Raw genomic sequence first — 18576 nt, forward strand, 5'->3', positions numbered from 1 at the left:
CTTATAGCTAATTCAAGCTTCTTGTCGCTTCTTGACGCTTCTTGTCGGCAATTATTGAGACCCATTTGAAGCGGTTGGTCATTTCGCCCCATTTGAAAAAAAGAGTCGTCGTCTATTTACCTAGACTGGGCGTTCATCGGTGTAAAATTAAAATTTTCAAATGAAAGTGAAATATGAATACAGTGTATTTTTTTTTTTATCTTTAAATGGACGACAGCAGGGGGACCGAATCGTCAATTTCAAGTGCATGCAAGCATATCGTAAATTTAACAGAAGACATGCGGACGCCTTGCTTGTGACAAAAAAAAAAGATAATGAATCTACTTGGATACATACATTCCTGATATTTGAATAAGGTTCCAGTAATATAATTAGATAAGTATTTTGCTTCTGTAAAGAATTTATAAGCTTCAAATCAGTCATGTGTGAGTTATAGTTTACCGACAGATACATGTAGCATACAAACATCGCCAATTACAAGAATATTAAATATTTAAAGGTCAAGATTTGAGATAATACAAACCAATAACTTGTAGAGAATACCAACACACAAAAATATGCTGTAACCCCCCCCCCCCCCCCCCCACTTTGGGATCATACATGTTAGCTGCGAAATCGTAGCTCTTGATCTTTTTGATTTTGCGATCTAACGTTAAGAAAATGCAAAAAAATAGTTACAGCTACGTTTCGCAGCTACATACATGTATACTTTATTAGATTTTGATCCTACTGGTTAGGCAAAAATTAATCGATTTTGCCATTTTTGCAATTTTGCTAGGATGCCTGGACATTATTTACCATTTTTTGTCACTTTTACACATGAAAATGAAAATTTTCTGATAAGAAGGAGGAGCGCCAAACTCCTGTTCTTGCACCCCCCTGGATCTGTTTCGTGGGCAGTCAAGTTTGGTAATAGTCCCATATAACATGTCAGTGCTCCAGCTAGAAATTGAAAGGGACAGGGTGCTGTTGAGCAGAGGGGCACCTTTGTAGTCGGAAAAGGGTACTTTTTTTGGTTCGCATGTTCACCATGTCAAGTTGTTAGTTTCATTTCCTATGTATGTAATTTTCTTTGTTTTTTTTTTTGTTTGAATTCTTCTTTCTGATAACTACATGTAGCTGCTGAACCCCACCTCTTATGGTTTATATGAAATTTTTTTTATAGTTACTATATGCACTAAGATCCAGGACTGAAAGCTGGTCAATGATGTCTGTGTCAACAAACCTGTCTTGGATATTGGTAATCAGTTCGGTGAGGAATGGTTCTTTGACTTTTGTGTTGAAGTCAGAACTTGGAATAGTTGTCAATTGTAGATCAGATGACATCTGGGAGTATTTCAGCTGCCAAGGTCCATCTTGGGTTTATCTGGTTTCTAACATCTTGATGGTTTTGTCTACTGTTGATTTGACCATGCTGAGGTTAACATCTCTACGTTGGAATACCAGTGATAAAGTAGATATGTGTGGTAGTGTATCTCCCAGCAACAAGAGTGATCTAAGAGTAGTTGGGTCTTTAAGACTCTTCAGGATACCATTACCAACTGGGTCACTGCTTATACCTGACGTCCCTAGGTCAACAACAATAGCTTTATAGGATCTAACTATGCTGGAAACTGCTTGGTCATGGGATAACCATCTGTGGTGTTTGGCTTGTTTAATGCTCAGTGGTGCTTGGTTAAAGGCAGCTTGAACCATTTTCAGACTGGCTGTATGGACGCAAATATACTTGTAATACTTGTAGATTTTTTCTAACGTTTCATCAGTTTTCTTCATGACTGGTAAGGAGTTGAAACTATCTCTACAGGCTGGTGCAAGTCGATGGTCTCTGCAGTGGTTTGTGATTTAAGATGGGTTGCTGTCTTTTAGTTTTTTGGCTATGAAATTCGGATATGAATTTTATAAATGTTAATTATGGAGAAAATTCCACGGAGAAGTAAAATTATTTGCAAATTGGCTTCCGATCTCTGTATAAGTTATTCGTCATTGTCTATCTTGTAATTAATTTTGTTAGCACAACGTTCGAAACTTTTTCATGAATATTTAATCCAATAAATAGTAACTGAATCTTTTAAAATCTAACGAGCAGCGAGTTCTTATAAGTTATTTTAAGAAATCTATTTTTAGTCATGTCCTAGATTACGATAAAATCATGTCAGCTGCCGCACTGGTTCAAACAAGCAATCAAACTTTTAAAATTATGTATTTTTTAAAACTTTTGTTCGAAAATTTAATGTCATCAGTACATGTACGTGGTCACATAAATATTTTATTAAAAAAAATATAAAATGACTGGTACCGAGTTCAGTCTGTGTTGAAGAACAATCTGATAGAAGCGTTCGTCTATGCAACTTTCTGCTTGTCAGTGGCAAGTTGAGCTAAACGTCGTTTCTGCGAAGGAATAGTGGTTTATGAATAACTAAAAACTGACTCAAAACTTATATAGATTTATCAGCTGTGACATAGAGTAGTCTTGTTGAGATCAATCATACCATCCAAGTGGCGGGCACGCGCTGAGGTTTTCATCACCTACTTCAAACTAATGATGTTAATTAATTACACAAAACAAAAGGTAAATTGTAACTGATATCTGGTAATTAACACCTGTGAAGTTTAAACTACACTAATTGATTTTAATGACATAATTGTATTCTCTAGGTAAATTTCAGATACGTGTCATGACTGTAGTTGTAATATTTATGACAGGAAATCGATCAATCATGCAAAAAACCACCTGTTCGGAACTTACCGTTGCAAAAAAGGCACAAGGGCGTATCAGAAAAGTCGTAAGGGCAGATAGGCGCGTGTAAGGGCACCAAGGGGAGTTTTTTTTTTTTTTTTTAAATGAATAACTTGAACAATTTTTCCCCAAAATTCCAACAACATAACCCCCCTTTCCCCTCGCCTTCAAAATGGTCAGTAACTTTATAACACTTCGCAATACTGTACATTTTTTTTATTTCTTGAGGGCATCTCTAGCAATATCCATTTCAGTTTTGGCCTGTTAGACCAATCTGTATAGATACCGGAAATGTTACACTTCTCCACTGATTTTGGGAATATTTTACACATATCATGTGACGTAAACACAATGCAGACGACAGCTGCAAATTCCAAGCAAGAAAATGATTGCCTTTCCTATCTCAAAAAAGCTATGCTTCGATTATGATAATGCAATGATAGTTATATTTTTTTCCAAGGCAGGTTAGGTTTTTGACAACAGCAACAGTGGAACATTGGGGATACACGTACGTACACATCCACGTGTTTCCTGAAGGCGAAGTTTTAAAAACATAACATTCACTTCTTGGAATAAGTGAAAAAAATAGAAAAAAAAAAAAAAACACTTGAAAACTACATTGTATCAGAAAAGATGAATCTACTTTTACTGAAACATAATCTTAACCTATATTTTTTTATTTGTTTGATTGAAGAAAGTGATGAATTTTCTCCGTAATTACAGTAACTTTTTGTTACTTCCGGGACATGACTTTTTTTTTCGTTAGTATATTGGGAACCCTTAAGGGAAATTTAGAAAGTACACGTAATAACCGTAGAGCTCACACCGCTTTGCAGTACTACATTTAAGTCTTTTCACACTCCATAAATATTAACTTATATTTTAAAGCTGTATTTGTTCCTGATTCTTTGTGGATAATTGTTTCTCCTTTCAGCCAAATTCAGGATTTTAATAAAACACAGAGTTTGAAGACACTTGGTATTAAAGAACCAGAAACCATCCAGAGGTGAGGAGAGTTCACTCCAGGTTTTTCTTGTATCTTTTGTTTCCTGCTGTTTCTTAAACTGTTCATTAAACATTTTTTAATAGAATAGTACATTTGAAAACTAAAGGTACAAAATGTACATGTACATGTAAATTTCTTCAAGCTTTAAGTAATTACTTGCAACAAAGTTTTGACATGTAACATTTTTTTTCTTTTCCAACTGTCTGGTAAAGTTTCACATTGAAAGTTATGTCACAAATGCTGATAATTTTTTTTAGAACTTTTTCTCTTTTTATATGCTCCTCTTTGAAGAACAGGTGTATTATGGTGTACAAAGTACCAATGTCCGTTTGGCAGTCGTTCACACTTCGATCAAACAGTAAATAATGCTTTCACCAATTTTTGTGAAACTTTGGTGAATTGTTTCTTTTGATTGATGTGACCTTCTGGTTTTAATTAATTTCCAATTTCTGGTTATTGAGTTAATTGGGACTTTATTCATTCGAAAATTGGGCGATTTTCTGTTACATGTAGTCTCCAAACCTGTTCTATAATCCAATGAAACTTTAGTGAATAGTTTCTTAATGTTGATGAAAGCTCTGTGAAGATTTGTGACTTTAAGACTTCGAGTAATGGGACTAAATAAACAATGTTCCCAGTAGCCTGAATCGCTCACCTGGTTAAATTTTCACATTCAAGTGCAAAAACTACAAACAAGGAGTTGTCCATCAATTTTGACTCAAAGAAAACTTTATTAGGACATATCATAAGGATCATTTCAGCAACTGAAAGTTTCATTCGATCTATCAAAATTTTCAAGATATTGCCTGAAAACTGTAAAATTAAATAAAAATGTCGTTTTTCACCTTTCAAAGGCAATAACTCTTACACAGGCAAAATTCAGACGCATGTCAAATATATGTCAACCATACGTCAGATGTATGTCGACTGCCATACGTCTGACTCCCGTTTCTATGTGTATGTCCCGTGTATGTCAGACATGCGTCAGAAAACATAAGGTAAACATGTGTCAGACATACAGTTAACATATGTCTTGCGATGGATGCCTATACCATATAGTCACAGACATATGTTAAACACATGTCAGACATATGATAAACATATGTTTTGCATCAGACACCTCAATCGTATAGCCTTTGATTTGCGTTTAACATAAGTTCAAAATAACTTGAACATATGTTTTAAATTTTATACATGTATGTCAAATGCCTGCAACTGGGGAAACGCTCCAGACCCACGTGGGGTCAGTGAGTAGGCCAGAGCGTCCACACAGCAGCCCAGCCGCTAGTATAGCTACTAACCACTAACATCAACCGTGAGAGGCCTGTATAGGTATGAAGGTCATTAAAACCCCAATCATGACAAAACACATAACTATTGAATTATTGTATATGCCGGGTATAGGCTACAAACCACTAATCTTACTTCCCATAGGCTTCAATGCTAATTTCACTAAGTTCAATGAGTTATGGAGCTTCTACTTTAAGTTTAACTTTAGTCTGAGGAAGACTATATATCACCTAAAAGCTGCATGTGTACACTAATGGCCCTGAAAATATTATGTGGAGTTTACTGCCTTGCAGTGCGTCACCGACTCCTAGGAGACAATGAGCTAAAAATAGAATGGAAATTCCCCAACATTTCACAAAAAGGGGTCTTCATGCAGAACATAAAAATATTTAATTCAGTAAGTTAGTGACCAATTTATGTAGAAATAAAGGAAATATAATTCCCTGCCAAACACGAGTACACCTGCACTTTTTCCACAGCAACATAACACAAGTGCAGCTTGTGTAGCACTAAAAGCTCATTGTTTGAATTATAATTAAGTGATCCGTAACCTTAGGGATCCTGAAGAGCAACAAAATAAACGGCAAGAGTTATAGGAGATAAAGATAAAAGCTGTGTCTTTTTAGGTACAAAAATCGAAGTCAGCTATGTGTTTTCGTCCCTTTTTTTAAATAACATTTGTTTCATATAGGCCGTTTTGTCGTGTTGTTTCTGAAATTATAAGTAGATTTATAGTATTACTGTGTATCAGAATAAACTGACGTCAAGTGATCTAACACAAAAAAAACCTGTCATGGAGGTGAAAAATTGACTGAAATCAAGGATTATGGAAATAATTCGACTTGTACTGTTTCTTGGCGTACTATGTCTGGTTGATGGCAAGTCACACTTTTCTTTGTCGACCACCACCAAAAATTTAGTTAACAGACCTTAAATTACCAAGATAATTTCGTTTGAATACTAATACGAGATCAGGACCGTCGCCTAGGTTTTGGCACGTCCTATTTACCGGAAATTAATATGGCAGATAGTAAACAATGCTTTACAACTCAATAAAATTGTGCAGATCATGCCAAAATTCACTTGACATGTTCAAGCTAAACTTCTTAAAATGTAGGGAACATATTTTTAATGTATGATGTTAAGGGATGTTTTACTAAATAAACTGTTGGCCAGTTAAGTTTCCTTGGAACTTGCCAATCAAACGACGTTTGCCGAATTGACGAGTATAAGCAAATGAGAACTCGCCAAAATACACATCTACTCGTATTTGGCGAGCTGGCGAGCGGTGATTTTTCACACTGGTCAGTCAGTCTGTCTGTCTGTCTGTCTCATGTTAGGTTATTATACCTCTATGGCTCTTGTTAATTTGTCAGGTATGTATATTGATCTCGTGTCTGTTTGTCTTTCGCGCGTTAGGTGGTTATTACTCAATGGCTCCTGCTAATTTGTCAACTATGTACAGTGGTCTCATGTCTGTCTGTCTGTCACACGTTAGGTTATTATACCTCTATGACTTGTTAATTTGTCAAGTATGTATAGTGATCTCGTATCTGTCTGTCTGTCTGACTGTAGCACATTAGGTTATTATACCTCTATGGCTCTTGTTAATTTGTCAACTGTGTATAGTGATCTCGTGTCTGTCTGTCTGTTGCACGTTAGGTTATTATACCTCTATGGCTCTTGTTATTTTGTCAAGTATGTATAGTGATCTCGTATCTGTCTGACGTTAGGTTATTATACCTCTATGGCTCTTGTTAATTTGTCAACTGTGTATAGTGATCTCGTGTCTGTCTGTCTGTTGCACGTTAGGTTATTATACCTCTATGGCTCTCATTAATTTGTCTATTATGTATAGTGATCTCGTGTCTGTTTGTCTGTCTGTTATTATACCTCTTTGGCTCTCGTTAATTTGTCAACTATGTATAATGATCTTGTGTCTGTCTGTTGCACGTTAGGTTATTATACATCTATGGTATACAGGAGTCCGTCCAAATAATGGCCCAATCAAAGAGAAATTTTTTCAGCACTGAACAAAATGAAAAAGAAATGTTTCATGATCTTAAGAAAGCTGAAACACTTATTATTGGAAGCTTCATGCTAAAGGATATAAATCCATCAGGATTATGGGTCACAGACATCAGTACTAACAGAGGGGCCAACATCAGTCAACTCATAAAAACTGTGCAGGAGAAGGATATGTCATCTTATAAATTTATTATAATTCATATTGGAGGAAATGACTTAGAAAGAGAAGAAAATTATTCGACAATAAGAGACAATTATGAAAGTTTACTGCAGTTGTTAAGGGCTGTATGTAGACTAAACTGTGTTTTAATGATAGCAAGCATTACTCCAAGAAAAAAGATTAATGTTGACCCGTTGAATCAAATGTTATGGGAGATGTGTAGTGACCTGAACATACAATTCATTGACCGTTATGATCACTTTCATGACAAAAATTGTAGAGTTTTGCATTATCTGTTCCAAGATGGGTTACACTTTTCTAGAAAGGGAACATCTGTTTTCCTACAATCAGTAAACAATGATGTCAATATCCTAGGTTATGATATGAAGAATGGGAATTTTTGTACTAAATGTGGGGAACCAAACCATAATTGTAGATCTTGCAAGCACAGTCACAAAGTTGTCTGTTACTCCTGTAATTATTATGGCCACAAAGAGAAATTTTGTAGTTTTTATCATTAAGAATCTGGCAGAGAAGAAATAGCCATAGAAAATTTGACAAAAAACAATAACTATTTTACATTATTCTCATTGTGTCAAGATTGTAACAATACTACTTGCACATGTCCTAAATTGTTAGAAGATTTTCTGCAAAGGAGTGTTAAATATTTTAATGATGATAAAAGTAAGGATAAATCTATAAATCAGTTATATTTGTCATCCACTACAGGAAGGAATTTGTCTGCATGTTAAGATTCTTTAGACACTAATAGAATGAAAGACATGTTAGTTACAGATCAGTTTAAGTTTTACAGTGTAAATGAATTGCCTGTAACTAATTGTACCATATCACCTCCTGAGGTCCTTCCATCGTTTGATATAATGTTCCATGTATGTATTTTGTTTACTTTATCTATGATATCTTGTTTCTATTATCTGAATGTACAGGAAGTAATGACAACTGATCTATATAAGATGTATAATATGGTTTTGGAAAAACAAAAGGATTGAAAATTTCTTCACATAATGTTAATAGACTGGAAAACAAGTTTGATGAAATTAAGAACACTTTATTATTTCAGAAGAATCAGCCAGATATAATTGGGTTTTGTGAAACTTTTTTAAATCCAAATACTCTAGATAGAGAACTAATTATTCCAGGTTTTAATCTTGAGAGAAAAGATAGGATGAAACTACATGATGGTGGTGGTATTTTAGTTTATCTTCATGATAATTTGAAATTTTCTAGAAGACCTGATTTAGAAATAGGTGGCATTTAGACTTTTTGGTTAGAGATCAAACCTTTCTGTAAAAGATCCTTTTTGTTGTGTTATGTGTACCGACCACCAAAGTCATTAACAGAATGGATAGATAATTTTGAAAAAGGAATGAGTATAGCTATGAATATAAATTTTGATGTTATTATTATGGGTGATTTTAATATGAAATTTTTACATCCGTCTAAACCTACACCAAAATGGTTAGATTTCAATAATATGTTTCATCTTCACCAATTGATAACTGAGTCAACCAGAGTAACAGAAAATACAAGAACTTTAATTGATCATATTTATGTAAGCAATCTAAACATAGTCCTAGATTCTGTTGTTTGCAATTCTGCTATCAGTGATCATTACCCGGTGAAGTTAGTTAGAAAAGAAAAAGGACATGAATTAAAAAAGACCCATTCAACTATTACATACAGAAATTTTAAGTTTTTTGATAAAGAGTCTTTTCTTTCAGATATGATGAATACACCTTTTTACCTTATTGAGCAAGAAAGTGATCCTTCTGTGTGCCTCGATTTATTTTATGGTATGTTAAATTCTGTTCTAAATAAACATGCACCAGTTGTAACAAAGAGAGTTAAAAGGGAGAAACAACCAGGTTGGTATAATTATGAAATTTTAAATGCAAGAAAGCAAAGGAACAAATTCAAGCCTTGGACATAGCCTTGGACTGAGCAAATTTTCAAAAATACATGTAAAAGTTTTTGGGCCTTTTTTTCTAAACACTTAAAAGATATCGAGCTGATTTTTGGTATATAACTCAACCATGATAAGTATCTATAGGTTTTGTTCTTCTCTACTGATTTTTACTGAAATTACAAGTCTTAGAATTAGCACTTTCCTTTAAATCAACAGTTTTCAGGACTTTTTTTTCTCAACGCTCTCAGATATTGAGCTGATGTTTGGTATGTGAGTTTACAATGTATCATGATCAGTTACAGATCAAGTTTATGTTATGTTGAGATTTCTTTTTTTTTTCAAATATTTTTAATTTGAGAGTCTTATTTGTGGATGTGTGGGGTGTATTAGCACGCTCACTAAGGTTCTTTATATTAAAAAGTGTCCGTTATAGACAGGTTATTCAGGTTCAGTTAATACAGGTTTAAGTGTTCTGTTTAATATATAAGAATCAAAATTTCACTGTAACTTATTAGTGTTCTGTGTTAGATATTAAGGTCATTAGTTCACTGATAACAGATTACTGTTTAGTATTAGATATTAAGTTCATTCAATCACTTGTTACAGATTTTATGCATGGAAGTACAGCATTCTTATTCTTGTTCTTCTTTTTCAGGAGATTTGTATATCTAGTGGCGTTGACGAATTTGTCAGCTTTCATCTCAATTGTTCCATGTTCATCTTGTCTGTATAAATATATTCTTCCAGTACTATGTGCATGGGACTGTTTGAAATGATGGCATTTCATCATCATCCATGGATTCAGCAACTGAGGACCTACCATAGAAATTCTTCTCTTTAATCTTCCAGAATGGATTTCATCTATCCCTTTCTAAAGACAATTGTAAGATCAGCTTGACCTCTTGAGTATTCCAGAATGTATTTAGACCCTTCTTTTTATGTTAGACCAGCCTAACTCTTTTTTTAAAGACCAGCCTAACACTCTTTTTTTAAGACAAGCCTAACCCTCTTTTTTTTGTTAAAGTATAACCAGTGGGGATCATCTTGTTACATTTCTGATGTATTTTTTTAGTGTAATAAACTCAGAAGTGATTAAGACTTTCCAAATCTGTAGGGTTTAGGCCATTTGATATGACAATTTACATTACAATTCACATATTACAAAAAAATATTGCTACTAACTAACAATCTGTGCCATTAATTCAATTAGCTACTAAATGAACAGTCAATTTCAGTAATTTTTCTTGAGAATGCAACTGAAATTCTCACATGTTTCACTAACCCGAGTCAGTTTTTACTAGTTTCAGGTTTTGGGCAAGCTGCTTAAGGCACAAACTGAACTGACGAAGGGATGTCACAATATTTATTTACCTATGAGCACTATTTTATTAAAATTACTTAGTGAGAAATCTATATATTTAAAATTAAAGATTGTATAGGTGGTTAGTTTTCTAAGGTTCCAAGGCTACATCAGTTTTCAAAGATCCCGATGTAGCAAAAATAGTGTCTACTATACATAACAAATATGTTGTCGTACCAGCAGACAAAGCCCAAAACAACATTGTTTTTGTTTGCAAAACGTTTTATATCCAATGTTTATTATCAGAGGTAGACGTAGAAAATAATAGCAGTGATAAGACATATACTGCTACCACTCTCTCCAAAGAAGAGATTGTGGAAAACCATAAATCTGTGCTATCCTCTTTTGGTCTCTCTACCAAGGACGATGATTGTGATTTACCGTCTATGTACTGGATTCCTAAACTTCACAAGAATCCATGCAAACAACGTTTGATAGCTGGATCTGCAAAATGTACCACCAAACCTCTTTCAAAATTTTTAACTTCTGTACTCACAACTGTCAAAGAGGGTCTGCAGTCGTACCACAACTTTTGTTACTCCCGTAGTGGTATTAATTCAATGTGGATCCTGAAAAATTCGAAAGATCTTTTGGAGACAATCAGTTCAAGACTATTATCTGAATATAATAGCATTAAAACCTATGATTTTTCAACACTGTACACTTCTATTCCCCATACTCGTTAAAATCTCGACTTAAAAACATTAAGAATATTGTTTGGCTAGATCCTTCAATCTCAGTTTCCGCTATAGAGATGATTTCTGGGATTTGATACATCGCATCTACCCAAAAAAACTTGAGATAAAGGATACTACAGACACTGTGAATCGGCCTCATATCTTGACCTACACTTAGAAATCGATGGTAAAGGAAAACTATTGACTAAACTTTACGACAAACGTGATGACTTTTCATTCAGAATTGTCAACTTTCCTTTCATCTGTGGCAACATCCCTTTGGCTCCTGCGTATGGAGTGTTCATATCATAACTCATACGTTATGCCAGAGCTTGCCGAGACTACACAGACTTTTTGTATCGCGCTAGAACTCAAACAAATATGCTTCTGGAACAGGGTTATGTTGCTACAAGATTGAAGTCATCACTACAGAAGTTTCATGGTCGTTATCATGAACTCGTGGATCGTTATGGTGTATCCATCAGCACCATGAAAACTGATTTATTTAACGGGTCATGGTTTTCCTTTCCTTGTTTGTCTACCCCGGACTTGACTTTTTATGAACAACTCGGCGGGTGTTTCTAGAAAAGCAGAAGATGCTTACCCTACCGATGCACCTGGTCCATGCTCCCAGTTTTTAGTGAGTCCGATTTGCTCATTTACTTTTGTTACTTTGTATGTATGATTTTAGTTACTTTATGTTCTTTGTTGTATATGTCTGTTTTCCATGTCTGGTCTTTGTCCCTGGATTACATTCTTTTGATTACCGCTATAACCTTGGTTCCCTTGATTACTCTTCCAAAATGTACATTTACACTGATATAAAGATATTTAAAAAAGTGTTTGGTTTAGGCAGGTGTTACTGTGTATGAAACCATTTTAGTTTTGTGTCAAATGAACTTTTTTATGTGAAGTCAAAACTTTTTTGAAATACCTCCCTTAGACCATTTTTAGCTTCTCTCAAATTCACTTTTAATATTAATAATGATTATGTTTGAAAACTTCTTTTACATACCAATGAAAAAATAAGTCCAACACTGTATCCAGGTTAGGCACTGAATCTTTTTTAATACTAAAGGGAAAGGGGATGGGGTCGAATAATTTGGAAAAAGGTAACTTAAAAAATTTTAGCCATTTTTTCTCTTTCTTTTTCTCAAGCATTGACAGAAAAAAAGAATTATAAATAAATATTTCCCTATTACTTTGAAATAAAAATTTGCAAATATTAAAACATGGCCTTGTTAATTGCCCTTTTTTCAACCTGAGATCTTGATATCGGCGGGTCAGATAATATCAAGTTCTGAAAACAAGGGCAATATTAAAATGGCTGTACATATACTGATTATCACATACATTTTTTTTTACCAGTATTGGATTATTTATCAATTTTTCTTTTTTAGACAGAAAATTATAAAAGACTAGCAGATAAATAATGTGGTCAATTCTTATGTTTTTACTGCATTTGACTTTTCTCTGTGTTAATAGCAGAATCACTCTTTATTATGACAGGTGATTATTGTTTATCACCAATACAGCATAAAACAAGGAAGAAGAAGTGCGTAGAAAAGAAAAACTTTGAAAAATTGAATTGTGCCTCAGAGGTATAATAAGCAGCCAAAAAATACAAAAATGCTTCAGTTTATTTCTTGGCGACAAAAAGATCCGGAAACGGGAGGTATGAGTACCTGAAAATCGTAGTTTGGTTGGTTAGTGAGGGTGGGGTGCTCGGGGGTTATCTCAGCTCGCGTGCTATAGGTCCATGTTCCTTGTACCAATTGTTAGGCACATACCAATTTTGTACTGAGGCGGGGAGGCTTGGTTTGTTATGAAAAGATTACTCCAAATTTTAGCCAAAAGTATTTTACTCAGTCATTGATTGAAAAAAAAATATTAATATTGTTTAATATTTCCACCATCCCTTAACAATGTAGGTATTCAAATACAATTTTTAACTACGGCTGCTGCTGAAAAAAAGAAATACTTTTTGTGCCTGGGCAAAAATTAACTCAACATTAAATCCGAGCCCCTTTAAAAAAAGGTATTTGTCTTACTTTCATATTAAGAAAAAAAAATGCTTTGCAGGGCAATGCTTGATTAGAATGCAGAGGTCTAATCATGAACAGTTGGGCCAAAATTTTACATGCTTTTCAAGCTTGATACAGATCTCAATTTTAATAGCTATTAGACAGGAAAAGAACTTGACCAAAGTCCCTGTTTTGTCCTTTATTCCTCAATAAGCACAATCCCCACAATCAATCCAAGCCTTTCTTTTAAGGATGGGTATGTCACCTTGAGGTACATTTATAAGATCCATTCATCTTTACTCAAGCTATTATCTGCAAAACAGGAAAATGTTTGTTTCTGATCCCTCATTGGTTATTAGTTCAAGTTAAAATCCCCAAAATCAATCCCAGGCTTTCTTTAGTGGTTTAATTTAATGAAGATCCATACACTCAATGTATAATCAAGTTATTGTTCAAGCATGAATTATCTAGAGACGACAATAACGAAATTGATTACAGCATGATACCATTATTCCACCACAGTCGACAATGACGAAACAGACCACAGCATGGTACCATTATTCCACCACAGACAACAATGACAAAATTGAATATAGCATGGTTCCATTAATCCACCGCAGACAACAATGACGAAACTGACGACAGCATGATACCATAATTCCACCACAGACAGCAATGACGAACTGACGACAGTGTGATATCATTATTCCACAACGGACGACACTGATGAGTGTGTGGTACCATTATTCCATCAGACAACGACAAAACTGACTACAGCTTAAACCATTATTCCACCGCACAGGACAATGACGAAACTGACGACATCATGATACCATTATTCTACCACAGACGACGATGACGAACTGATGACAGCTTGATACCATAATTCCACCACAGACGACAATGACGAAACTGACGACAGCGTGATACCATTATTTCACTGCAGTCAACAATGATGAAACTGACTATAGCATGATACCATTATTCTACGGCAGACGACAATAATGAACCGACGACAGCATGATACCATTATTCCACCACAGTTAATTATCTGTTTCAAACTTTTCTAGTGTAAAATGTTGTTATACTAGTGAAATTGAAAGAAACCCTCTTTAATAAGGTCTCCAACATGGACCTCTTTAGTAGATACAATGAGGAAGACATGACCTCTTTAGTACATGTAGATACAATCAGGAAGACATGAAACATATCATCATCAGATGGTAGCGATAAATTGGACACATCTTGACAAAACATCAACGAAATCACACTTTAACAGCCATTTCATGGACACTAGAGTGAAAGCCAAGCAGAGATAACATGGCGTTATACCATTGTGTTGGAAATGTGCAAAATTTTACCCTCATATGAACACCTTCAGAAAATGGCCAGAGACAGGCAAGGACATTAAAACTAGCCCTTAAGGGCAAACAAAAAGAGATTTCGTAAAATATGTTTTATTTTTTTACATCAGCAGTCTGAATACGATTACAAGACAATTTACAAAAACAAAAACAAAAAAAAAATATCAGACTTGCTTGGATTAGAAGTAAAATTCTGGATATATGAAAAAATTCTGGATACATGAAAAATTCAAAAGCAATAACTCTTCTCTTCTAAAGTTAAATAAAATCAGACTAATTATGGAGGACTGCAATGGCTTGATAATGTTTCACAGTAATTTTGAATTGAAAGCATATCTAATTGACATATGATCAAAATTGACATACATGTATTATTAAGTTATTGCATTTGTAACATTAGAACTTTAACTTCTATAGCATTACAAAAAATACAAAACATTTAAAGTGGTAAATGGGGCTAAAATATTGTAATAAAGTCTACAAAAAAGAATAAACAAACAAAACAACAAAAAAAAAAAAAAAAAAAAAAAACATAAGTCCCTACTATGAAAAAAATCTTGATGATTCAAACTGAAACATAATCCTACTATTGATGAATGATGGACAGCATTGACATGGAAGCAAAATGGATTATGTCCCTTAAAACTACAATGTAATACAATGTACTTGAGAATTACTAATATTGTTGGACTGGATCTCTATATAAACTAAATAATTAACTAAGTTTTTTAAATAATCTGGAAAATATAATTTTACTCAAGGATACTTTCTTTATTTGAAAAGACTATGCTTTGATTTCTACATCAATGGATTTGTTCAGAATTATTTTTTAAGAGAATGTTTGAAAACGAAATTTTTGACAGAATTAGCTGCCCAGGAAATGTTAATTTTGTGTGCATTTTAGTGAAATTATAACTCACCTTACCAAAATAACATGAAAACTCTTTAACTTTTTCTTTGATTCTGACAGTACAAATAGTCAAATTACACTTGCAAAACTACTGCCTGATTCTTACAGAGACTAACACTTAATACATTCATTACATAATTCTGAATAGAAAGAGATACAGTATACCTAGAAATAATATAAGCAAGCTCATAAAGAGAATTCCCTGCCTTGAATAGGAAAAATGTACAATGTACATGTATGTCATTGTAAAAAAAAAAAAAAAAAACCTGCCGAGCAAACCTCACTTGGTAGTACCCCCTTCTCCCCAGAAACTATCTAGGATACCCAGATAGGATTTAAGCATTCGGATGGAAAAAAAAGGAGATGCACTGTGAAATCTGTGAAAGTTCCATTAAATTCCACTCAGACGTTTCAAGGGAGTTAAATAGAACTGACGAAAGGACACCATGATAACTAAATATGTGACGTACATTTGTACATGTATATACCCCTTTTCAAGTGCACTGTGGTGTGGTGTTGAAATAAAAAAAAAGTAATATTGACATATGACATATTCCTACATGTGTATACCCCCTCTCCACAGAAGAAAAACAAAACAAATACATATACATAAATACATGTATAATCTTTCTATACATGAACGAAAAAAGTTACATTGTAAATAGAATATATAAAACGAAAAGCATATTTTTTGCCAATTTGTTTACATTATACATGAAGGTGTATTTCTGCTCTTGAAAACATCAAATTGAAAATTTACATTCATGAAAATGGTAATATCTAGTGAATTAGAATTCACCAGTATTTCAGTTTTGTTATTTTTTTTTTACAAAACTAAGCATTCTATAATTACTTACAGTTCCTTATGTACATGTACAATGTATGTGATTTCTAAAATTTTAACTTAAAAAAAACTTTCACATTAAAAACTAAATTCAGAAAACAAACATTTTATGTCATATGTAATAAGTTATTAATGGTCATATTTTTGTAATCTTATACCAGGATAAAAGTAGGAAATTCTGTCAGATATTGTTAAGATTTCTATAAAATGAAGCCCTAAAAATTAAAACATGTATCTTTTCTTTTAATCAAATTATATGTAATTATCACATGAACAAATGTATGTTTATTTATGTCTGACAATTAAGAAAAAAGATAGAAATGTCTGATATTATTAAAATTTATTTAGATAAACAAAGCCTACAGGTAAAAAAAATAAAACATGTTTTCTTACCTTGAAATCGAATTAATCTCAATAATTTGTTTATCTCAGTTTTGGTTCTCCATCAAAAGTCAATATACAGTAAATATCCTGACCACATTCTTCACATCAACAATAGTGAGGAGATGGGTCACTTTATCATAATGTACACACCACGGGCCAAACAACCCATCACCTCCACTGACTACAACTTCATGTTTATCTCCATCTCTTGAAATCAGTAATAAATTATTTGTTTATCTCAGTGTTGATTCTCCATCAAATGTCAATATACAGTAAATATCCTGACCACATTCTTCACATCAACAACAGTGAGAAGATGGGGCACTTTATCATAATGTACACACCATGGATCATCCAACCCATCATTTCCACTGACTACAACTTCATGTTTATCTCCATCCCTTGAAATTAGTAATAAACTATGTTTCCTATAATCACACACAAATAACAAATAAATTGTTCCTTTCATCCATTGATATTCCAAAAGGCAGTGACATTGTATTGTGATCCTTGAATATGAAGATAAATCTGAGGTCAGAATCTAGGACAGTAACTGTGTCAGGACATGCATAACATATTCTGTTGCCATCTGTGTCTATATATGAATTATAATAAACAGTCTGGTCATCATGTAGTTTGTCTATTTTTTCTGTATCTATATTAATTTTTGGGACTCCTACCTCAAGTACACAGAAATATAAATGTCCATCACTATGTGTAATTCCAGTGACTTCACTCTTTATCTGAGTGTTTTAATGACTTCCCTCCTGTCTTCATCTATGGAGATTGTTTTGTGGCGAGGATTAGAAACAGCAACATGGTTCTCATTGATGACTGTTACATCACGTACTGCTCCTCCATTAATTCTAACTGATGATTTTTGTTGACCATTACTGTGTAGTATGTTTACTACACCATTGTTATAATCAGTCAACACCAGGAGTCCATTATGTAGCGTACAACAACCACAAAACAAACCTTGATCTACTGTAAACTGTTCTTTAAGTGACAGTTGTCTGGGGAATCTTATCTTAACCTCTGCCTGACATGTGTTTGGTTTGTTTATGTCTATGGATCTTGTCTTTTTTTCTCTCGATACTTTAATGTCACATAGAGTTTTTATTCCAAAAATTGTGTCGTCTGCTGTGATTTCTATGTCTATATTATCCATGGCTCCTTTTTCAGATAATTTGTGTAAGATTTCTTCTGATTCTTGAACGTCTCTTTTAAATTGTTTTGTTGCGATGAATGTTTGGAAATTTGATACACGGTTCTTAATGAGTTCCTCCAGTCCCAATAATTCACCAAGTTTTCTTTTATTTGATTCAAGGATTTTTGTGGTGGCTTTGATTTCATTTACATTTTCAGTTACAACTGACTCTAACTCTGATAGTGTTTTGTTTTCTAGTTTCTTCATTTGATCAATAAGACTTTGTGTTCTCTTTTTTACACTTGTTGACATTTCTTCCTTCTTAGTTTTCAGTATTTTCACATTTTCTTCTCTTTCAGTGATCGCGGTCAAAAAAGTTTGATGAGTCGTTCCTAATGATATCCAAACATCTTCGAAAATGGCTGAAGATTTTACATTGCAGATCACATTGTCTATAGGTAGAGTGTCTTCACATTTCTTATGAGATTGCAATAAACACTTATAAAAGACAACACACTCGTGCGACCTACAGTAAAATTGATATTTTTGCTTGTGTTCTTCACAGTCAAGTTGAATTCTGTGGATAAAAGATGATAATTTTACGTAATTTTTATAAGATATGGTGCTGTGGTCCCTTGTTGCTTTTTGTACTCGGTGTAGCTCACTACATGCTGAACAGAGGTAATCCTCACATTGTGGACACCATACTTCAGGG

The 18576-nt window shown here is 33.7% G+C and overlaps 1 protein-coding gene and 1 long non-coding RNA gene across 2 annotated transcripts; one reads left to right on the forward strand and one right to left on the reverse strand.

The window, feature by feature from the left end:
• Positions 1-1258: 1258 nt before the first annotated feature.
• On the reverse strand, positions 1259-1832 carry LOC148596720 (uncharacterized). The gene has a single exon (XM_088564216.1). The coding sequence runs from the start codon at positions 1771-1773 to the stop codon at positions 1363-1365; it is 411 nt and encodes a 136-aa protein (XP_088420342.1). The 5' UTR covers positions 1774-1832; the 3' UTR covers positions 1259-1362.
• A 4214-nt stretch (positions 1833-6046) lies between these two features.
• On the forward strand, positions 6047-11528 carry LOC148596721 (uncharacterized). Its single transcript, XR_015919221.1, has 3 exons — positions 6047-6146; positions 8964-9035; positions 9804-11528. It is a non-coding gene; the product is annotated as an uncharacterized LOC148596721 (long non-coding RNA).
• Positions 11529-18576: the final 7048 nt, after the last annotated feature.

Source organism: Perna viridis, chromosome 15, assembly GCF_037379345.1.
Source record: "Perna viridis isolate PV_CMFRI_1.1 ecotype Kerala chromosome 15, ASM3737934v1, whole genome shotgun sequence".
In the NCBI taxonomy this organism is placed as follows: Eukaryota; Metazoa; Mollusca; class Bivalvia; order Mytilida; family Mytilidae; genus Perna; species Perna viridis.